This window comes from Amphiura filiformis, chromosome 11 (assembly GCF_039555335.1).
Source record: "Amphiura filiformis chromosome 11, Afil_fr2py, whole genome shotgun sequence".
Classification (NCBI taxonomy): domain Eukaryota; kingdom Metazoa; phylum Echinodermata; class Ophiuroidea; order Amphilepidida; family Amphiuridae; genus Amphiura; species Amphiura filiformis.
The window spans coordinates 14,700,301-14,723,625 of NC_092638.1; the positions used below are offsets into that span (position 1 = coordinate 14,700,301).

Genomic DNA, 23,325 nt, shown 5'->3' on the forward strand with positions numbered 1-23,325 from the left:
CCTGACTACGTGTCCACACGACTCCATTGAAGACATTGCTATGCCTGAGATCATGACATCAGGTTTGGGATGGCTGTATTCCTTGCCATCTACCTTGTTTATGATTTGCCAAACAGGATAATATTTTTTATCACAAAAAATTATTGCTGTATTTTTCTGGAATAGGGAGTAGTTGCAAGGAATTGATAATTCTATCCTCTAATGTTTACACCGTCCAATACTTTCTTATGATTTTTTCAAGTAAACACACAAGTATTCTCTATTCACATGGATAAATCCATGTATGTTATCCTTTAAAACCCACCTTTACCTTTTCCCCATTCTCCTTGCTCGACTTCTTCTTTTTCTCCTTGCCTTCTTTCTTCTTCTTCTTTGGTACTGGTTCTTCCAAGGATGCAGCAGCCTCAAGCAGCACAGCTGTACCTAATTGCACTGGACTAGATGATTCTTTGTTCTCTTCTTTGTTTTCTTGCTCCTCTTCCTTTATGATGCCATTATCTTTGCTGAATTTGCGCTTACGAGGTCTGCCAGGGCCACGTTTCTTGTCAAGGTGATGACTACGTGAACCTTTATCTCTGTGTACAAAAAAGGACCACAATGGGATTAGTTGTCTTTCATAATTTGCACTGCTTGTTGCTCTACATGATGCCAATTGTCTTCACAGTAGTATGCAAAGAACGGTTTATAACATATCAAACTTATTTTTCAGCCAATTTAGTTATTTTTATTTTATTTTTATCTTAGAGGGGCACTTCATGATCCACAGTCTCATTCCCTAACATCTTCCAAAAAAGTTGAGATTTTCATATCACTGAACCTGAACTACATCATGATTGTGTACATAAGCTTTCTTGCAGATTCTGTTGTTTGACAAATCATGATTTTATGCATAAGCTTTCTTACCAATTTGGTTATTTGATAAAGCATTGTCTACTCTAATTTGCATTTTCAGGCTGTCGTAAAGCCCAAAACAACAGCACTGTTTACATGTAATTGTGTGCATAACTCACAAATTCCAATATCCGAATCAACTGAAATTTCAGAAATAAGTTTTTTTGTGGATATCTATAGAACCAAACCCTAAAAAGAGGATGCTAAAATCCCAAAATTTTCATTTAAAGCATTTTTCACATTGGTCTTGTAGTTCTTGAGTAACATCCAAATATGGATTAAAAATGGAGTATTCACTTATCCTGTTTTGTAAAGATTTTGTTTTCTAATGATATATCTCAAAACGATTGCTAGATAATTTGTCATCAGTTGAAATACATTTCACATTTCCAAAATTGTTGATATTTTCATCAGCTTACTTTTTATCTTTCCTCCGTTGCAGTTTATCCAACTCTCTCTTCTTCTCCTTGTACTTCCTCTGCAGCTCAGCTAATTTCATTCTCATCTCAAGTTCTGATGGGTTCATGACCTCCGACCCCAGTGGGGTCACACTGCCACTGGCTTGTCCAGGAGTGCCACTACATGCCCCTGTTAGTATAGGTAGAGATAATAATACTTAATTATGACTTTCTACAGTTGTGACCCTCTACCACGAAATGAGGATTAAGTCGCAAAGTTGATAGTTTCGAGACATCCTGGCTGCTGAGTTGATGATCTTTGTTTGCTGCGCAACTGTATAAGCCAGTAGTATGTCCTTTGCGAATGGCTCATTGTGCCCCCATTCGCAAAGGACATACAGACATATTGGCTTGAACAGGTGCGTGTGAAACAAAGAACACCAACACATCAGCCGGGACATCTCAACACTACCAACTCGCGACTTATTTTGTGGTAGCAGGTCACAAATAAACATGATGAATTTTAGGCTTTAAAAAAGCTATGTCTCAAAGCCCCAGCGCATGAATGTTTTACTTGGTGCATCCAAGTCAGCTAAAACGGCAAATTCATTTTTTATTTCCCTTTATTTTTTTTATTTTCATTTTTTGCCATAAAATTGTGAAATTCCGAGACATAATATTAAAGAAAAATTTACTTGATTCGATAATCGCATTGTTTGGGTATAAAACAATTAATATTTGTACTTCAAATGCGTACATCAACCACAATTTTATGCTGTGTACTCTTGGACACTCGAAAATGACATCTTAATTCAAAACATTTGAAAAACTTGAAAAACATGCATTCCGCATTCGTTTTTGAAACTGCTGTGAAACATAGCATTATTGTTTTTAGCCTTAGCAACTAGTCATGTGAAACAGTGCATGCAAACTATGAATGTTAGAAGCCAGTCATGTAAAACTGCATGCAAAGTATACAAAGTTGTGTATCTGGGCTATATTGAAAATACCACACTAACAAATCAAATGGAAAATGATATCACGCCACAAACTTCAGAAAGATTGGATCTTCCAACTGAAATCCATACACCCCCTATGGAAGACATGGGACTTTACCCATACAGGGAGTGTGAATTTCAAATGAAGTCACCCATTCAGGTAACCCTGTTTGAAATTCACCATCCCTGTATAGCAGATTAAGGTCATGTCTTCCATAGGGGGTGTATGGATATCAACTGGAATAGCCAATCAGCACATACAGTATTGCCTTTGTTTACATTGACATCTGCCTTGTAATATCACAGCACAAAATAAGAGCAAAAAAAGGAGATTAGGCGACAAAAAAAACATGTTCTACGGGCGAGCAGACCTTTTAAGTAGGTTCGGTCTGTCGGTTGGGCTTTTTTTTGTTGGTTTTTTTTTTCTGTTTTCTGGAGGCTAAAATTACCTTAAAATTTCACAAAAATTTGACAAATCTGAATATTTTTGCAAACATGTTTTCTAAAAATGTTCAGCTAAAATTAATCAATTTTGGCCATAAAACGGTAGATTTTACATGATTTTAGCAACAGTTTTTAAAACAATTCTCTGAAAGGCAAATTCTGGGTCGGTTGGGCCCATAGGTGGGATGGTCCTAGAGGTGATTTTACACCTGTTTGTCCCATCCTTTTCGCTGGCATTTTATTCTATTTACTTTGTCTTGATTAGTATGTGCAATATTTATATATAATTTATTTGTCTTTGTAATTGTATATTTATTTATTTATTTATTTATTAAGGTATAAAACAATCCAGAAAGCAGGTCACAGACCTGATACGCCTGGGTAACAATTAAAAACATGTATAAAAACAACATACAAAGCAACAACAAAATGCATACAATAGCATAACATTCAAAGGCAAAAATCACAGATTATTAAGACGCTGAACAACTTGAGGGATGGTAGATTGCATGTACCTGGTTCGCTTACAGCGAGGAGGATCAATCTGCTGGGCATACCTAAGATTCCTACCGTGCCGTTCACCTTTGGATTTAGGCAGCATTTGAGAATGTTTAGCAGACGCTTGCAAACCTTGGCCAAATCGCACCAACAGCTGATCTCTCCTCTCACATAAGGAAACCAAACCTAGTTTCTCCAAAGCAGCCCGATAAGATGTGTAGCTCTGGCCCTGGATGATACGACACGCCCGCTTCTGGACGAGCTCCATCTGCTCAGACTGTGCTCTGGAGATACTAGTATGCCATAAAGGGCTGGCATATTCCATGAGATGTACATTTGATAAACGGAAGATAAATCATCCCACGAAGCATTGAAGCGTCTCAAAACATAAAGCATATACATTCGTCTAGAGGCGCGAGATATCATTGAATTGACTTGAGTAGTCCAACTAAGATCACTTTCTAAGGTGATACCAAGAAGTTTCATATTCTGAGTGACATCTAAAACAGATCCATTGAGAGTCAAAGGATTGAAGGAATGCTCCCTTTTCAAAAAACTGATGTGCATAATATGGCATTTGGAAGGTTTTGGTAGCATGTCATTTTTGTTGCACCACTCACCTAAACCATCAAGATCTTTTTGCAGTTGTGAACAACCACCTGTCTTAGCATTTACAACTTCACCAAACGTCAGGTCATCAACATATTTCCATTTCAGGGGGGCTTCGGATGCAGCATCATTGACCATGGCGGAAAAAATAATCGGACCAAATTTAGTGCCCTGAGGCACTCCCCCCGAAATAGATTGACATGCTGATGACCTGCCTTTGATTCTAACAGATTGGGTGCGATTACACAAAAAGCTACTAATGACAGGAATAATACTTGGGCGAATACCTATATCAATTAACTTCTGAACAGCAATATTGTGATTAATCCTGTCAAAGGCTTTAGTAAAGTCAACAGCACATAAGGTTGCATAATGGCCAGCCTCATCAATACCTTTAAGGACAGTGTCTACAACATCCACTAGATAGTGAGTAGTTGAGCTATCCTTCACATTACCGTACTGCTGTTTATCAATGTGAGGGTAAAAGTCGACCATAGTCCACTCAGCCAGAAAGCTCTCAAAGATCTTACCGTTGAGGCGGGTAAGGCTGATAGGCCTTAGTTGATCAAGGCTTTTAGCATTAGGTGTTTTAGGTATCGGAGTTATTGATGAGGTTTTCCATACTGCTGGGAACACACCTTGGTTTAAACAACAATTAAATATGTGAGTTAATGGCTCAGTTAGTTCAAAAGCAAACTCCTTTGTGACTCGCGGTGGAATGTCAGCCGGATGCGTGGACTTGTTAGACTTAATGTTACGTAATTTTTGTTAACTTCACCAGGTGATATGCGTGGCGGAGGTAGAGTAGGGCAATAAGCGGACAGGTTCCCAAGATCAAGCGGGGGTAACTGGTTACAAATATCAGCAAAATGATTGTTGATTGCTTCAGCGATAATAGGAGGATCCTTTGAGATTCCATCGATTTCTATGGTCTTTGCAGTGGATTTTCCTCCAGCTATGTTTTTAACATATTTGTGCCATTTACCTGGTTGGTTACAACGCAACCCATCAATGTTCTTATTGTAAAAGTTGGTTTTTGCGTTGACTATCTCGCGTTGCACTTGATTACGTAACTGTTTATAGGTGTCCATATTCCCACACATATAGGCTTTCTGACGCTGGTTTATTAACCGCTTTATGGATTCAGTCAGCCAGGGTTTGTCATCCTCCCTGTGTTTGACACATTTCTCAGGAAAATGAGTATGGAATTTTTCCAACAAGAGTTCTTCCAAAACAGATGCTTTCTCATCAGCGCTTTCAACAGCGTAAATCGCTTCCCATTTTTCAAGAGTTATCCACTGCCCAAAGCTGCGAATTGAAGAGTCAGTTAAAGGACCTTTTATCTGAACGATCAGCTTTAGGTTTGCGAACTTGTTTGTTTGGATGTAAAGCAACACAACAATGATCGCTCTTACCAATGGCAGGAAGTTTAACTGGATCTTGATAAAAGGAATGGATATCAGTGACAATTTTATCAAGGGTGGCATCTTTCCTCGTTGGAAAGGTAACAAGCTGGCTCATGTTGGCATGACATTCCACAAGAGATGTATCAAATTCATTAAAATCACCCAAAATAATGATGGAAGCATTCTTTTCAGATCTCAATCTATCAATTGTGTTTACCAAATGCTCTTGAAGCTGTGTTTCGAGCTTACATTTACATGGAAAGTAAACACATCCGATGTAAATATCAAACTTGTAAGTAGGCACTGTTATCTTAAGCCAAATCACCTCCAGTTCAGAAGGAACTCTTATGTCAGAGGCTAACTCGCTTTTAATGTACTCTCTGACAAAAACAGCAACACCGCCACCTTTGGTTTTTTTAGCATGGTAACGGTCATTTCGATAACAGCGGTATCCACCTACAAGAGATATGTCATCAGGGAGATTTTTAAACCATGTTTCACACACAGCCACCACATCCGCTTCATTTTGTTTAATTACACATTCAAAATCCTCAAATTTGTTATTCAGCGATTGCGTATTAGTAAGAAAAAAACTAGGCAGAGCTGGACAGGTTTGGCCTTGACGAGGAATCGGAATATGAGCCAGTGATGAAGCATAATAAATAAATAAACATAGAACAGGGTTTTTTTTCTTTGCCTTACACACAATTATGCGTGGTGATTAGTTGAAAATGACTTTGTTATGCATCATTAGTGACACAGCTCTACAAGTGAATGGTTTGTATTGTCAGTACTGCAGCTATATGGCACACAACATCAACTAATTTGATACCGTAATAAAGAAAGATATAAATAAATTGCCACTTGCGTCACACACTTTTCACTTCCTTTTGTATTGATGGTTAAAGGGCCAGTACAAATACTTTGTATTTGTTTGCATATTATTGTTCAGTGTGTGCAACCCCAGCCCCTTAGTCTTAATGTTCATTGTTTTACAGGGATTGATTGATTGATACTTCAATACAGTTTATAAAACTTAGACATCCTCTTGTCCCTGTGGGTTAATGTAAAGTTTGTTCATATCCACATCTTTTGGTGAAACAAAAGAATATTCTGGAAATTCATGTATCACTGTCAACATTTTTAATACTACCACCTCTTCACGGAAAGGGTTATATAGAGGCTTTTGTTTGTTTGCTTGTGTGTATTTTGGTCACACATGAGAGTACTTGATGTGACTGAAGTCTGCAATGGTCAACTGATAAGACTCCATGCATGCGTCATCATTGCATGCCCACTCATCACATCACACACATGTTGTAAAAAAAGCTAGTGTACGATATAATGGCACAGATTAAGTGGCCCGTGGTCCTGTGGTCTCTTGATCAATAAAAATAATGGCAAACTTAAGGACCATAAAAATAGGTTCTGTGGTCTCTTGCTCAATAAACAGAGGTATCAAACCCATACTTAAAAAGGCACCTGTGATTTGGTAGCCAAATTCATTTTTCATTTTTCAATGTTAGTTAAATAACAATTTTCATGATAACTGCTTTTCATTTCAATTGGACAAATGTGTATAGCTCTCATAACAAAGACTAAGCTGCCTTACTTAAACATTTGAACATTTCCATTTACATGTTTATGGAATGGGATTCCATGATCTGTATGTATTATAATGACCTCAATGTAGTTTATTAAACCACCTTGCTCCATGAGTGTTCATGAGTATTCACTTATTCAATATGCAAGAAGTGTTTTATTGTTGTTAGTTTGTTGTTGTTTTAATATTTCCTGTTGGACAGTGGTGTAGCCCTTGTAGTGCACATTGAAAATGCTGTTTGCATTACAAGAATCTAAGAAAGTACTCCCTTTGTGTATTTCTCAGAATGGTAATGGCCTGATCTTGAAGCCAATCTTGCCATAAACATGATTTTGATGTTGTCTTTTCTTGTTTCAATCTGACAATATCAAACTGCCACTCAGAGCAGATCACAAATGGTGTTCAATATAACCACATATTGCATGTGTGTCAATAAAGCGCAAGTATTTTGCCAGCTATTCTCTCAATACATTTACACAAGTTGCAGGTAACAAAAAATATGCATATTACAATGTACATGTATAATGACAACGACAGATAGGTACTAGTACACCAAGGAAGTGTTCCCAAGAAGAAAGATACAGTTCCACATCAATCACCCAATACCCAATAGAGGAAAGTTGTGATTGAACTTTACAAGTGCACCTTTAAATGTGCAAGCTCTACTCAAATTAGCCAAAGCACCTTTAAACAAAAGTGCAACTGTGCCAGAAATTGGAAAACTTTTGTTCTGTTTATTTTCTTTCTCACTTTAATTACTAGCACAACCAATTTGCTGTTAAGTACCAGTTCTTTTCTTGGTTAGGTCTCTATTGTCATGTCTTCCTGCCTGCCTGCCATCTCTTAATGTTTCCTGGTGAGCTCATATGTCCAAATAGTGAAAGTTTACATAGCTTTCATAGTATTATTCTGGTGCTTTCTCAGAGTGCCCTCATCACATTATGGGGTAATGGGGTCTGTATATTCAATGCCTGTTATAAAGTCACTATCTCCAATGACATACCAGAAATATTGCTCCAATTGCTCAATTTATATAAAATTTGTTTTGGAAGTATGTATCTAATACTTGCTTCAATACGACAAATACAAAATAAAGACCTGACCATGGAAAGTGTCGAACCAATCCAAATAACTGGCACTTTGTGATATGGTTGCAGCTAGTCCAATACTAACCAACTGTAGATTCTTTCTTGATGGTGAACGAATATCGACTTTTTAATATGGAGAACTCGCCTGCAGAGGTAGTCATTGTCTCAATAGTTTCCTGGAGGCGCTGTTTGCTGCGTTACTGCACTGGCTGTGTTACCTTGCAGTGGGGTGCTGCTATCACGAGAGGATGTGTCTTCAGTGTTGTCCGACAGTGATGCGGCAGGTTTGGAATCTGTACAGATTCATAACAGGTTTGTTAGTCAATCAATTATACAAAATATCAAAAAAACATAAAAGACTGATTTTCGGCCGAATTTCAAATATTTTTAGTGAAGTTGATCAAAATTTAAAAAAATTAATTAAACAATGTTTTACTCAAGATTTTTGTTACATTGTCTGAAAATGTTTTGCTCAAATTTGACCTCACAGGTGGATTCAACAAGTCTTTGTTATGCTAAATATGTAAACTTTTATATACTTTAGACCAACATTTTAGCCCAACTTGCACCTAAATGGAATCGGCCAAATTGGTTGTGTCAACAGAGCAATTTCCAACATGTCATATTCAGACATTTAGAAGTCCACAATAGAACTCCACACTACACAGCCAGTGGGGTTTTCTTTCACCATACCTCATTATTTTGACACAATATGGACAGAACCCATTCCTGACAGTTATTACCAGCGTTCGAATTAAGAAATATTTTTAGGTTGTCCGCCGGACAACCTCAAAAAATTGTTTGGTTGTCCAAAATTTATATGAACTTTTTGAGCCGTAAAAAATTTAGTTGCAAGTTTAAAAAACACACTGCCACCAGTATTCACATGTCACGCACCTTTCCCAAACTCACCTTGTTGCTATTATACAACATCAAAATATATCCAAGAAAATACAGGTTTAATGTCCATCATATTTATCATCAATAAATTTATATTTGTGCCGGATTTTATGCTTAAAAGCCATCAGAATTCATCCTTTTCAAGAAGTCAAAAGACGTAAACATTTCCATTGATAAAGTATCTGATTAATTATTCATGAGCTCATTAGGTTTTCCCCGGATGACAAAATGGGTATTTTGAAACTAATTTTTTTTTTATGCACAGTCTGCAGTGTATAGCTTCAGGGGGTCTTGAAACTAAAACTGACTTCAAAGACTTGGAGTCAGAGGTCAAGTCACTCTGGTCAGGTTTTTCTACCAGGGGCCATGTGCTAGCTAGCTCGTGTACCGATCGATACGTACTGCACACCTGCTAAGGCAAAGGTTAGAATTGAGTACCGGTACGCATTTTATCATGATGTTTATAAAATACTTGCTACAAATTTATGGGAAAACAACATTTTTGGTCATGATTTCTTCTGAACATTTCACATTTTATGCAATGCATTTTATGTTAAGCTTACTTGGTAACATTGCTACACATTTTTATGGTTGTCCCTCGGACAACTGCCGTCAGCATTTTGGGTTGTCCGACGTTCATTGTGGTTGTCCCGGACAACCACTTATTTCGAGCACTGGTTATTACTATTATTATTTCAGCATTTTTAGTAAAGAATAACAAAATTAAATTTGGATGAAAATCATACATTATGGCTTTAATCTCCCATGTGAATTTCAAATGGGGTTACCTGAATGGGTGATTCCATTTGAAATCTACTCTCCCTGTAGGGGAGAATAAGGTCATGTCTTCCATAGGGGTGCATGGGTTTCAAGTGGAACAGCCTATTTCGGTTTAGAAAATGAAACTCTTTTCAGATACCAGACAGAGTTTCAGAGCTACCATAACACTGCTTACTCATAATCAGATTGAAAACAATGGCCGGGTGTGGCAACTACCTGGCTTGATTTGCATTGACGTTATATGCTTTTGTAAAATGAATGTTGCATATCAGAATTTTATATTGTTTTGATATGATACAAATAAATTGAATCTATGTAATCACAAATTTTACGCTTTGCCAAGCCTTGATATAAGCAGGCACCGGGAGCAACTTTGCACTTGTAACATCACTAATAGCTCCTGGTCTTTATAAAATTCACATGAACCAGGAGCACTGTTCTAAAACAAATTGCTCCTGGTTCCAGTTTTGCACTTGATGAAGTAGTATTGGTATGCTGTACACTATATGCAGAAAAGGATTTACTAATTAAACATTGCTCTTGTTTCTTCAAAAATTGCTCCTGGTTCTTGTAAGATGCCAGTGAACAAGGAGCAATGTTCAAAAACAAATTGCCCCTGGTTCCAGTCTACTTATTTCAAGGCTTGCACTTTGCTCCTCAGTTATGAGTACCATGGGTACACTTGCATGTATTAAAAATTATTAGATATTGGAGCATTTTAAATTATATCAGTTAGGATTTCAAATATCTTCATATTTTTTCTTACCCTGTTTGTTAGTGACTCCCACTGCAGCAAATGCTTTCTGTTCAGCCACCTCGCTGAGTAATGCAATCCCTTCAATGGCTGCCAGCTGATCCTGATCTAACCCTTCCATCCGAGAGGCCACACTATGCGTTGTTGTCAACACACTAGAAAGCAATGAATCCTTACTTGTGCTACTAAATGAGCCTACAAATCTTGACATGACAGCCGAGTTACTGGCAGTCGTTACTACATGTGATGCAGTTCTTGGTACGACATCTGTACACGTGGATGTCAACTGATCTGATGGTACATCTTCAGCTTGTGGAGACAGATCAGTACTCTCTGTCTTTCTATCATCTATTACTAGGGAGGCACTTTCTTGACTACTTTCATCCTCTTTATCCATATCTCTCTTTACACAATATCCCAGCCCTGGAGTCCGTACAGCTAAACCAGAACGAGACAGAATATTTGTCCGTGTATCATCATCATCATCATCAGAATCATCCCTTGAGGAGTTCTCTGATGATCTTTGTGATTTTTCCATTGTCTTTGCAACAGATTGAATAATCTTTGAAATGGTGTCTTCTTCTTTGGACAGTTTTCTCTCACGATAGACAGGCTCAATATTGATTGAACTGGTCCTTGATTGTGAGCAAAGTTTTGACACAAAGCTTTTTACCTCTGTGTTCTGAGATGATGATGATGTCTCTAACTTTGGTATGTGACTTTTGGTTGTTGCTATTGATGTTGTTATTGTTCTTGATGTCAATTTTGCTGTGCATGTTGTTGCTGTTGTTGGAGTTGCAGTGTTTGTAGATGTCACAGCCGTTGATGTTTTCACCGGTTTCTCCTCTTCCGGTTCAGGTTTGACCTCCTCAACTGACTCCGGTGGTGTGCATTTCTCCGGCGAGCTCACAGTTGTGACATCGATATCATCAAAATCAGAGGCGTCTCTGAAGGGGACGTTTGAATACTGATACTTTTCACTGCGGTCTTGGAATCAACAGCAGCCTTTGCAATGTCAGATGATACTGTTTCACCACTTTTTTTAGTCTTTGTTGACGATTTTTGAGAAAAAGATTTTGGAGAAAATGATTTTGGAGAAAATGATTTTGGAGAAAATGATTTTGGAGAAAAAGAAGTTCCAGCTTCTTTTTTCTCGCTGCTGGTTTTCCTGCAGGATGTACAGGGTAAACAGAGGCGGTGCCCCAGTGTGGTCATACAAATATTGCACTGTTGGTGGCGGAGGATGAACCATGGGTAAATGGGGTTGATGTCCACTCATTGGAATACCACTTGCTGATAAATATGAAGAATGACTTTGTTGTAAAGGAACTTTAGAGTCTGTTGAACCATGCGGGGTAGTTTCCTTTTCATTGGACTTCCTTTCTCCAGACGACTCTTCTTTGCTTTCCGAACTTTCCACTTTATGGACACCTTTTTCCTGCAGAGGTTTATGGGATTGCTGTTCTCGTTTTTGCCTCTCCTCCCTCTGCATCTGCTCTGTTTGATGGTACCAATGGGCTAAAGCTTCCTGTTGTTGCTGAAGTGCGAGGTGGAAATCAGCGCTACTGCCAGAATGTTGTGGGTCTGGTCGCCCTGCCAACAAATGAGCATGCTGGGAAGGGGTCATATGACCATATGAAGGTTGATTCAGCATCAACTGTTGTAACTGGTGACTGTGAGGCTGGACGTGAGGTGCCAAATAAGGCCACATTCCTGTAAGATACAATGCACAATTTATTAAGTAAATTTACAAGTAAATGTACACCCCTTGGCACTAATTTCATACAATAACTACATATATGATTCATCAAAATATGAAACACAGTGTGCTACATATAGCACTCAATTCAATGTGACCTTCATCAGTCAGTACGAACGTCTGGTGCTTTTTCGCCCCAGTCACTCAAAAACAAGGATTGTGTCAGCTATACAAAAGCAAAGAAAGAAAATGTCCATGGTTTCCAATTTCTGCCTGTTGTTAATGAAATTTCATTTTGCTTAAAATAGCAGATTCCTTAACATTTCTAGGAAGTTGTGAATAGGCTTATGAGGTTCACAGATCTACACAACACAAAGGGCATTAGATATCAAAGAAATTTGATATTTGATTTTATAAGGCCAAAAACAAAATTGTTTGCTTGCCCTCCAGTGGGATTTTTGGGGTGGGTCGGTAGGTCAGAATTTTTTTTAATGACTCACTACTGCATAGGCCTAGGTAGTTAGTATTGGTCATGTGGAAAGAATCAATACTTCAGACGGTCAATACGCATAACATACCATAGCAATAGATTCAATTAGGGTGATTGAATACTACCTGCGTAAAACACAAAGTTTACTGGAAACATCATGCAGGAATGTAAAGTTTTGAAATGTTACATTTAGTTTTGAAATGAAATTTACACAAAGAAAAAAATAATAAAAAATAATTAGAATTATACACTAAAAACAAACAAAAAATTCCAAGGGTCGACCATGATTTTGGCCAATTTTGGGTCAGTGGGGAGGGCAAGCAAACCAATATTTTTTGCCTAATGAGAACAAAATGGTCTCTCTGTTCGTCTGGATATGAAGCTGTTGGTACCACAAGCATACATGTATGATGCTTACAGCAGTGTATGATGGGTGCAATCTTGTTTGGTTCTTTCTCATCAATTTAAAGATTGGGCTATTCCAGTTGAAATCCATACCCCCTATGGAAGACATGTCCTTAATCTACCACACAGGGGGTGTGAATTTTAAATTGAGTTACCTGAATGAGTGGCTCCATTTTAAATCCATACCCCTGTGTGGGAGATTGAGAACATGTCATCTATAGCTGGTGTATGGATTTCAATTGGAATAGCCCATTATATGTGTCCTGTACCTTTCATTCTTTTCTGTCCATGGAAATTTCTTTCATTTGTTGCTATAATTTACCATGTATGACAATTAAAAATATGCTCACCCAAATTTGGCATTTCAGCTGGAGCTGGTGACTGTGGAATTAACACAAGCTGACCCGTAGCTGGGTCCCTCGCCAGTTGCAACCCTGGAGGAGGGTGGACCGGTAAATGTCCATGTCCTGATAAATCCAGACCTCCGTGATGAAGAGGACTAGGTGGTGGTGGAGGACCATGAGGAGATAGACCATAGGGAGAACCTAACCAATATGGTGATGGATGCTGGCCTGGCTGACGTAACCAATGGGCAGATGACGCAAGATGTGGATGAGAGGTTGGTGTTGATGTTGAATCACGGTGACTCATGTGACGTGGTGATGGGGCCAGGCTTCCTCCTCCTACAAATAAACAATTTATTACATTTTACAAAAACAATTACAAACTAATTCACACATAGAAGCGGTTTCCATTTCCCGGGAAATTCAAGAGGCTTTACCCACACTGTACATCGCCCTCCCATTGTGTCTGCCATTCTCAGGACTTATTTGAGGGGGGGGGGGGGGTAGATTTTGAAAAAAGTGTACCTTTTTCCCAAAAGTGGACCTTTTCCCAAAAGTGGACCTTTTCCCAAAAGTGGACCTTTTCCCAAAAGTGGACCTTTTCCCAAAATATTGATCAAGAAAGCACTAAGAACCTAGTTGTTTTTTTTTGCTCGCTAAGCTTGTAAATGGGCAAATTTTGACCTTTCTTTACCCAAAAATCATAAAAAAACCTGTTTTTTTTTCCATCAGCAAGGCGGGCCGCATGCAACGCTTGTAAAGTGGACATTTCTGGTCTTTGGATATGGGAAGGGGACAAAACTAGCTGCAGTTATTAAGCCTGTCATTGTCCATATTGTGTAAAATCATTAATTTTTGTGCACACATTTTATCCCCAGAATGATTTTTTCACTTATACACTTGGAAGTGTGTGTAATGGAAAGATTGAACTCCAAGCTTCAAGAAAATGAAGTTGACTAATTGATAATGCAAATTAGTATGAGTATACTGAACTAGAGAAAATTATCATGCTAACACTAATAAAAAATAAAATAAAAATGAGTTACTTATAATTATTTGTTATGAATTTATATGCATTTTTTTGTTATTTTTGACTCATTTCGACTTAAAATGTATAACATTTTTACCCTCTTTCAGACTGTTGTGGCCACAGACCTTATGGCAGAATTTAATAATATAGACATAATACCTCCAAAATAATTAATACTCTTTGACATAATATTGTATGTCAATTATTTTTAAATATTTTAGACCATTTCGTGCCATTTGGCCTTATTGAATAAATTTTCCAAAGTCCATTACACCAAGATTACATTACTAAGTAATTCTAAAAATGTCCCGTCTGTATTACATTATTCTTTTTTCTTGTACCAATTTGTGTTGTAATGAAAGAAAACCGAACTGAACTTTACTATTTGGAAAGATAACTCTACTTGTGGCTATCCATGAACTGTATCCTCATTTTGTGTATCAAGTCCATTGGTATATGTTGTGGACCCTTTAGTAGGGTAGCAACTAGGTAGCAACTAGGTAACGGAAACAAATAAGCTTACTGATTAACAACTGATTGATTGAGTGCAATCAATTTTCTTACCTGTCACAACCAGATTAGAACTCAGCTCCCCAACATGCCTTTGGTGGTGCTTTGTGTGCGTTGCAAACTCGGGCAAATCACTGAAACAACAATACAACAAAACAAAGTTAACAATTATACTGAAAATATTGATTTAGTATGAATTTACATGCAGGATGCTTCTAAAGTTCAGTATTTCTAAATGTATATAGCAGAAGTGCCAAAGATGTCTGATAAGTTATATTCCAAATTTTTAAATTTTGATTTCTTATGTGTGGTTTGTAGCTATATCGTGACTCTGCTATGATAATTTTTAATTTTGAGAACAGAGTACAAAATATGATTCAACTTTAAGCATGCATCAGTTACGTAATCACTCTAATTATTTCTGGTTATTTCTTTTAATTTGTCTCATTATCATTCGTTCTTGTGCAAAGATTGGTGAATAAATATGTTTAAATGCATGCTTGAACCATATTTAGTACTTCGTTCTCAAAATTACAAAAGATGACTTGCAATTATTGTAGCAGGCTGACGATATAGTAAATAAATACAGAAGACAAAACCAATAACCCAAAAATGATACCAACGTTAACCATCCAAAACATACACAAGCTAAGCGACAAATAAACAAACAGTAAAGAGAACAATAAACAACATAGTTGAACTGCTTAATTAACCCTTGCTACTAAAACATGCATGAGAAATTATTGAGAACGTGTTTCCATGAAAAAACAGAAAGATTCTGAAGAACCATATAAAAACTGGCAATAAAGCTCCAAAACAGGCTACAAAGAACTTTGGGCAATAGAAAATATACGAATTCCTGTTTAAACAAGAAAATTCTCATGGCTGCTAAACATGTTTGCAGATATTTTATTATTATTGTTGATTTTGCATTTCAATACCGCTGTAAAGGGCTGCACTAAGTAAGTTTGGTTAATTTTGGTCAAAATCACTGGCAGATTGATTGATGTACAATGTATATAATATTTGTTACATGTAATCATAACCAGGGCCCAACGATTTACGAAAAATAGGAAATTACTGGTCAGTGGGAAAATAGCTAAATTGCACATAATTTCATGGTGAATTGTGCAAAATATGGCTAATTTTGCATAAATTTGTGTGGAGTTTTGATGATATCATAGGTTTCAAAAACAGTGCTTGTGCATTTTGATCAATTGTTACATGTACCAGATCATTTTTTGTGAGCAGGTTGAAAAACCCTAAAATTTGGCATGAAATTGGTGAATTGCGCGGTAAAGATCAAATTGTGCAGATCAAATCTTATTGTGCTGAGAAGGGCAAATTGCGTGAAGCGTCGCAGGATTTCAGAACCTGCAAATTAGCCTCAACTCATATGCTAGCTCACACTGCAGTTCATAACCTAAAACTATCCTCAACTCCTTTCGTCTTGCCCTGACTTGATGAAGGGTACTCCATAATAATAATACCACAGGCAATATGACTTGTGTTAGACGGCAGCTCACACAACATTAAGGTCCCTAACACAAGTGATATATTACAACAACATGTCAAAACAACACAAGGGCAGCTTATTGCTATAGGATGCGTATGGTCATAAAGGTTATTCTACGACCAGGTTCTGCGAAATACACTTAAGTGCGGAAACAATTAAATACAACAGTCAAACAGTCGCCGCATGTGCATAAACCTATTGCCATCATGTCAGTCAGTGTCTGCAAAGTCTTGTTAATGGTGTGTCGTCCATACTAATTGTGCTATAAATGAGGTATGTACATGTAGGGCATCTGAAATCTTATGACTTTGGACAGGACAAACACGCAGCTAACAGAGCTAAAAGTGTGGTCTTCTGGTGACAAACACAGGGCATTGTTTGCAAGCACATTGAATAGGTTTTGTGTATTTTCAAATATTTTTGTTTTCACACATAGCAAAACTGCTTAAAATTCCTAGCATTTTGGACAGATTTTCTTAACAGAACCCGAACGTATTATATTTTCTAAAAATATCATTTTCCTTTTACACAAAATATTGTTGCAACAAGATTTTCTTTCAATTACTGGCTCATGGGAATTTATTTTGGTTTATTATTCCACTAACTGATAATTATTTTCAGGCTTGGAAGCATAAAAACTTCCTGTAAATTCTTTTCAAAATACCCAAAGTAACATGCGATTCAATCCTCCAGATTTCATAATTAAGGCAAAAAAAATTGTTGTGTTGCCCTCAATCGACCCACCCTAAATCCTAAAAAATCAGGGTCGCATTTTTTTTTAATGATGATTTTGACATATGTTCAAAAAATCAATGTTTTTCACTTAAAATTAATATTTTACTGAAAGACTAGTCTTAAATTAGTTATCTACAGACCAGAAACAGGGTCTTTATAAAAAAAAAGAGGAAAGAAAATGAAAATACTCAAAAAACGCTGAAAAACAGAGTAAAATTGGGGTAAAATGGCTCAAATTGGGCTGAAAATAAAAGAAAACGCATAAATTTCAGGAATAAAAACTTCAGGGCCACTTAACAATACTTTTTTTTGGCCTAAATTGTTGATTCATGTCACAATTTGGACATTGTCCCTGACAAATATACTATACACAAAGAATTGATGAATTTATCTCAAACTCAATTTGAACGACAAACAACTCCTTTTGGTGGATTAGCTCACAAATGTGTGAAGGGAAAGATCTTACCGTGGTGATGCATTGTGCCTTGCATCTCTCTCCGAGGTATGGGCTAGGCCAGACCGAGAATGCTCTCTGGATCTGCTTCGATGCTCACCACTGGACTCCAGCATATGTGGACTCTCTGTTGAACCTTTCAAATGATAAAGAAACAATCACAAAATATGGAAAAATGTATGAAAAAAAGGAGACAATAACTTAATGAGAATGTTAGGGGGAAAAAACAAATATACAAATTAACATGGAACGGGAAGACTTGTTAAATCATAGACCATTTAAAAAATTGATGATAGCCTGAAAGATGAATCAGAACAATACAAAGAGTTAGGTGATTTGATTGATTGATTGAAAGATGAATCAGAACAATACAAAGAGTTAGGTGATTTGATTGATTGATTGAAAGATGAATCAGAACAATACAAAGAGTTAGGTGATTTGATTGATTGATTGATTGATTGATTGATTGATTGATTGATTGATTGATTGATTGCTTGCTTGATTTATTGATTGATTGATTATTTTTTGTGATTAATTGATTGAAAGCAATTTATCAGGAATTTAAAAAGCTGGTTAAAGATTCAGTAAAGATAACCAAAAAGAACACATTTCTGTTGCCATGACTATCTGACAGCAAAATATGTATAACCCTTGATTTATGAAAAATGGTAAGAAATAAAACAGGTTAGCAAAATATCGCAAGAGCAAGTAACATCAAGTATGATGGAATATGATATAAATACTACATTTAATCTACCAAACTAACCCGCATTTGAACTGATCATTTCATGGAAATCACTTACATGTCCTGGTTACCAAAGTGTAATCAGGAACATGTCCATCAACATATTCCCACACATATGTGGCATTCATTTCTACCATCACAGTCTCATTTCACAGACTGGACCAAAAGGTTCTGTGATTTGTTGACAACACTATACCATAACATTAATGTCTGCCACAATAAAAAGCTTTAATATTATTGTTTTTAGGGTAAGGAAACCATAATGGGATTTAGGACCATGATTATTTCACCAATTATAGATAAAACACCATGTTCCATTCTAATATATGTTGTAGCATGTTACTTTTGTTACATCTATCAAAGGCTGGAGGATTAAGACATTCAACAGATTAACATCCATTTTACTAGCAAAAGGCAAAAAAAATTCTCCCCAAACAAAAAATCTGGGTCAGTCGAGTCAATAAAAAGAGTTTTTTGTGGCCTTACAGGCCTTGCCGTTTGAGGCGAGCGCTCTCGCTCGCCCAAACTCGATTTCTAGCGAGCGATTTTCCACTCGCCATAGACATTAATAATATCACGCCACGAATCACCCAAAATCTACCATCGAATCAACCAATTCAGCATTAATCGATTTTGTGCCCCCTCCAAGCGGAGAAAGTCAAAAATTTTAGCGCGCGAAATACATAGATACCATTTTTAGTTTTAAGACCAAAGCTTTACTTGATTATACCCAAATAAGTGATATTTGTGAAAATTCGACCACTCGCCTAGCATCATGCTAGCGAGTGATTAACCACTCGCCTTTAAATTCTAGACGGCAAGGCCTGGCCTTAGGAAAGTCATAATATACTCATATAACTTCTACCAAAACTATACATATACCGACACCATTTCATGAAAATTCAAAATATATGATATTACAGACTGCATTCTCATTTGTTTGGCAGAATATGTTTTATGCTTTAAAATATTCCAACTATTTTCCTGATAATTTACGAAACAGTGACTATCGACTGGTGATGAGTTAATCACTAGTCAATTGTCATTTTTATGGGAACTTTTTGCATCGCTTAACAACGTAACCTCAGTGGACCAATTTGAGGCTGATAATCAGCAATCAGATCATATGCTTGTTGTTTAGTTACTTTTTGAGGCTTTGACAATCTAAATATTTCTTTATGTTATACAAATTACAAACATATATGGACTGCTCTCATTCAGGAAATAATGTACTTACTTCTTGATGAGTTGGAGGCTGACCTTTGACCTTTAGCCGCAGTGTCACTGTCCTGTCTCTTCTGTGCCACAGCAATACCGACAGGTGGATGTCGTCCATCACCAGTTTTAATTCCAGGTGTAGATCGTCCCGGTACACTACTTGCATCACTCCCTGGCTTCGTTTTCAACAATGTGTATGGTTTCTCATCAGTACAATTCACAGATTTTGAACCTTTGCTCTCTGATGTTGGAGAGGAGTCTCTCTGTGATTCTGCACCCACAGGTGGCCTATGAATACCAGCTGTCAACACTGACCGCAGCATACTCTCTGGTGGAGAACCATATGATGCTGGTACCTGTTCTCTATGACAACTTTTCTCCTGTCTCCCCCCTTCAATCTTGGTTTCCATACCAAGTCTTGGAGATGAATGACTAGACCTACCATCAGAATTAGGAGATGGAAAGCTGTGACCCAGTCTCTGTTCAGTTTTCATGTACTCCTGGCCAGGTAACCTTAGTGCAGGAGCTTCATAATAGTACCCACGTTTAGCAGCCGCAGATGCAGCGTAGTGCCATTCTAAGTAACGTCTCTGTTCCTCACTGGACAAAGTTGCTGGCGGCATCTCATGTGGTTTTAAGTGATGCGGTGAGATAGCTGGTGGATACCCTGGATACCCTGCCAGCGTTGAATACGGATGCAAACTGGGTGGACTGAAACATGGTGGATTCGACATTCTGCCGTGATCTCTAATGGAGTGATCACTACCAGTGCTTTGAGTCCTGTGTGGCACACTATCCCTATCACTGCTGCTACAAGGCGACATGGAACATTTGATCGGATGCTCTTTGGTAATGCCTTCATATTGCGACACTTTAACCTCCAAGCCCCCAGGCACTGTAACATTTCCAACTTTACTCAACGTCCTCTTTGACTTATCACCTTTGTCGGACCCAATTTTGCTGGATATTGAAGGTGACCCATCCTTACATTGAGTATTATCCAACAACCTAGCACTGTCTTTTCCTTTTGCACTATCTGGTGTACTTGTGGTAGAAGTCTTATCCTCCCCATGACTAGATTTTGCAGCACTTCCATGCCCACTACTGCTTGACGATGAACTGTGATGCTTTGGTGATGTCAAACTCCTCGTTCCATCTTTCTTACTACTTCCTTTGCTTACACTTGATGAACTAGATGACTCTCGTTGCTGTGACCCAGCCCTAGATTTGCCTTCTTTGTTACTTGCCCCAGCACTACATGCAGGCCCAGGGATAAACTCTCCCAAAGCGGGGACAAAAGTTGTAGCATGGACTTTGGATCCATCGCGTGGAACCTCCCTACTTGATTCCCGCTCCAATGTAAGGTGTCCTGTACCATGGAGGTAAATGGGAAGGTGGCCGACAAATCCTGGGTGTGGATGCTGATGAGATGAGCAAGATGAAGATGATGTTGTTGTTGACTCTGATCCTGCCTTTGTGCTAGTTGATGTTGTAGTGCCTGCAGAAACACAGAAAAAGGAATGATGACAATAAAATAGCTAGTACATCACTTTAAAGGACATTTACAGACAAATCAAATTGAAGTGAAACACTCTCCAATGGTGCATTAAAATCATTAGTGCAGTTTTACATTACTGTAAAGGTGGACATTTTCAAGGTACATTAATTTTCGCACTCAATGCAGCTACCGCGAAAATAAAAACACATGAATATGTTCTTTTTATGTATAGATCTATATAAGAAAACTCAAAATCACAAATTTTAAAACAAGTGAAATGGTTAAAAATTGGAAAAGCATGAAAAATTTACACACACAGAAATTTACACATGCTAAAATGTACACACTTTTACAGTAACTTGATATTAAGTGTGAATACCAGACCATCATTTTTCCTAATAGTCAAAAAGCGATTATATTGATCATTCAGATTAAAGTGCATTGTGGATAATAATTAGAAAGGTCAAGTGTTTATGTATTCTACTATTCTTATGAGTGAAAAAATGAATGAATGAATGAATGAATGGAGAAATTACACAATCTCCTCTCCTCTATTGACAGGCATGCAATGAACTGTAACTGGCAATTCCCATGACTTCATTTGCCATTTACATCAATAATGCACTAGGATCCACCACATGCTCATCTATCAGGCCACAGATCTTTAACCCCAATACATTTGTACATTCATTGAATGACCTTTGAAAATTTGTGTACAAAAACTCATACTCTGCAACTAGAGGTCAAATTTTGCACTATGATTGTTTTATTGAGGTTATTGAACTATGCTACTGGAATGAGGCCATTGTGGTCCATAGTGATGGCAGCTCTAACCAGGCTAACCCAATACTTTGCTAGTTAAATAAGGCAATTGTTATGAAGGCCTCAAGACCAAATAATATGCAAGGCAAAGAATAACACATTTTTTTACAAAGTGCCAAGCTAATTGCCATTGAAACACCGTGTTATACAATCTTGTTCTCCCACCTAATGTTACCACAATGCACTCCGCTCTGAATTATCAATAGCGCTTATTACTGAAGGACTGCTAAAAATAGTCAGTCTACTCCAACTGAAAATGTAAAACTTCATTGTGGCTTTTTCATACATTTTCAGATGTTGTGCTTGTGTGTAGGAGGAACTAATAATTAAAAATTTCTGAAGCTCAATTACCTCATCCGTTATTCTACTACATACGCAGTTTTGTTTCTTTATAAATAAGCCAAAACTGTATTTGCCAATAGACCAATTCCCGATTCAGCCAAAAGGTATTTTTAGCCATTGATACATTAAATGACTAGTATAATGTGTGTGTATGTATAAATAGACTTTCTCAACAGCAGAATATAAAAGTAATTTGATCAGATAAACATAACATTTGTGTAGGTCAAAATTAGCCATGTGATGTACCAATTAGTGGCAGCACCACGAAGGGGCACATAAGGGATAGGGAACACCCCAAAAAAAAAAAAAAACACTTGGGATTTTCCCCTTGGGGCCCACCCTCGAGGACAAAATACAACATTTTCAGATTTGTGCATGCACACATGGAAAGGGTTACAAGGAACATGTTTGTAACACCATATAATTTTACTATGCTAAACCCTTCATTACACATACATAAAGTCGTATGTACAGACTCCGAGTATTAGACATATAATATTCTATGTAACATATCTAAGTTATTTAATCTATTGCCATTCTATTTCCAGTAATGTTTAAGTTCTAACGAATGTTTGATGACGAAAAATCGATAATATGTTACATATAATATCTAGCAGAAATATATTATCGATTTTACGTCATCAAACATTCGTTAGAACTTAAACATTACTGGAAATAGAATGGCAATAGATTAAATAACGTAGATATGTTACATACAATATTTTACGTGCAATAAAAGTCTGCATACTGCTTAACAGAGCAGTATTGCTAAGTCATTGAATCGTAACAGATTTAAGTGTGACATAATACTCCTACAAGGTGTCTGTTTGTCTGTCTGTCTGTCTGCTTCATTTGACACTCAAACCCTAAACCCTTCATAGTGCATTGACTTGATTTGTTTTAAATTGCCTTCTAACTTTAAAACTATGGATCATGTAACCCTGGTAATGCTATTATCAGTCATTGAGTTGATGATTGTCCCTGCCAATTATTTCAATCATCAGCTCATTATTAGGACTGATTAGAAATCAAACTTGAAAAGTACAGCCACACAATGATCACTGCCAACATCACCTTGGTTAGAGCTTCTGTCATAAGCCATGTATATATGAATAGCTAGACTTGATTCATTCTTGAACCTACTTTTT

At 37.2% G+C, this 23,325-nt stretch overlaps 1 protein-coding gene across 1 annotated transcript in view; it reads right to left on the bottom strand.

Moving 5' to 3' along the window:
- LOC140163498 (uncharacterized) overlaps window positions 1–23,325 on the bottom strand; it is a 53,573-nt gene that overhangs the window by 26,733 nt on the left and 3,515 nt on the right. Inside the window, 10 exon segments of the mRNA XM_072186812.1 lie at window positions 305–575; window positions 1,311–1,479; window positions 8,021–8,117; window positions 8,119–8,228; window positions 10,382–11,356; window positions 11,414–12,082; window positions 13,314–13,646; window positions 14,902–14,981; window positions 17,565–17,688; window positions 19,535–21,013. Of these exon segments, the coding sequence (XP_072042913.1) occupies window positions 305–575; window positions 1,311–1,479; window positions 8,021–8,117; window positions 8,119–8,228; window positions 10,382–11,356; window positions 11,414–12,082; window positions 13,314–13,646; window positions 14,902–14,981; window positions 17,565–17,688; window positions 19,535–21,013 (4,307 nt within the window).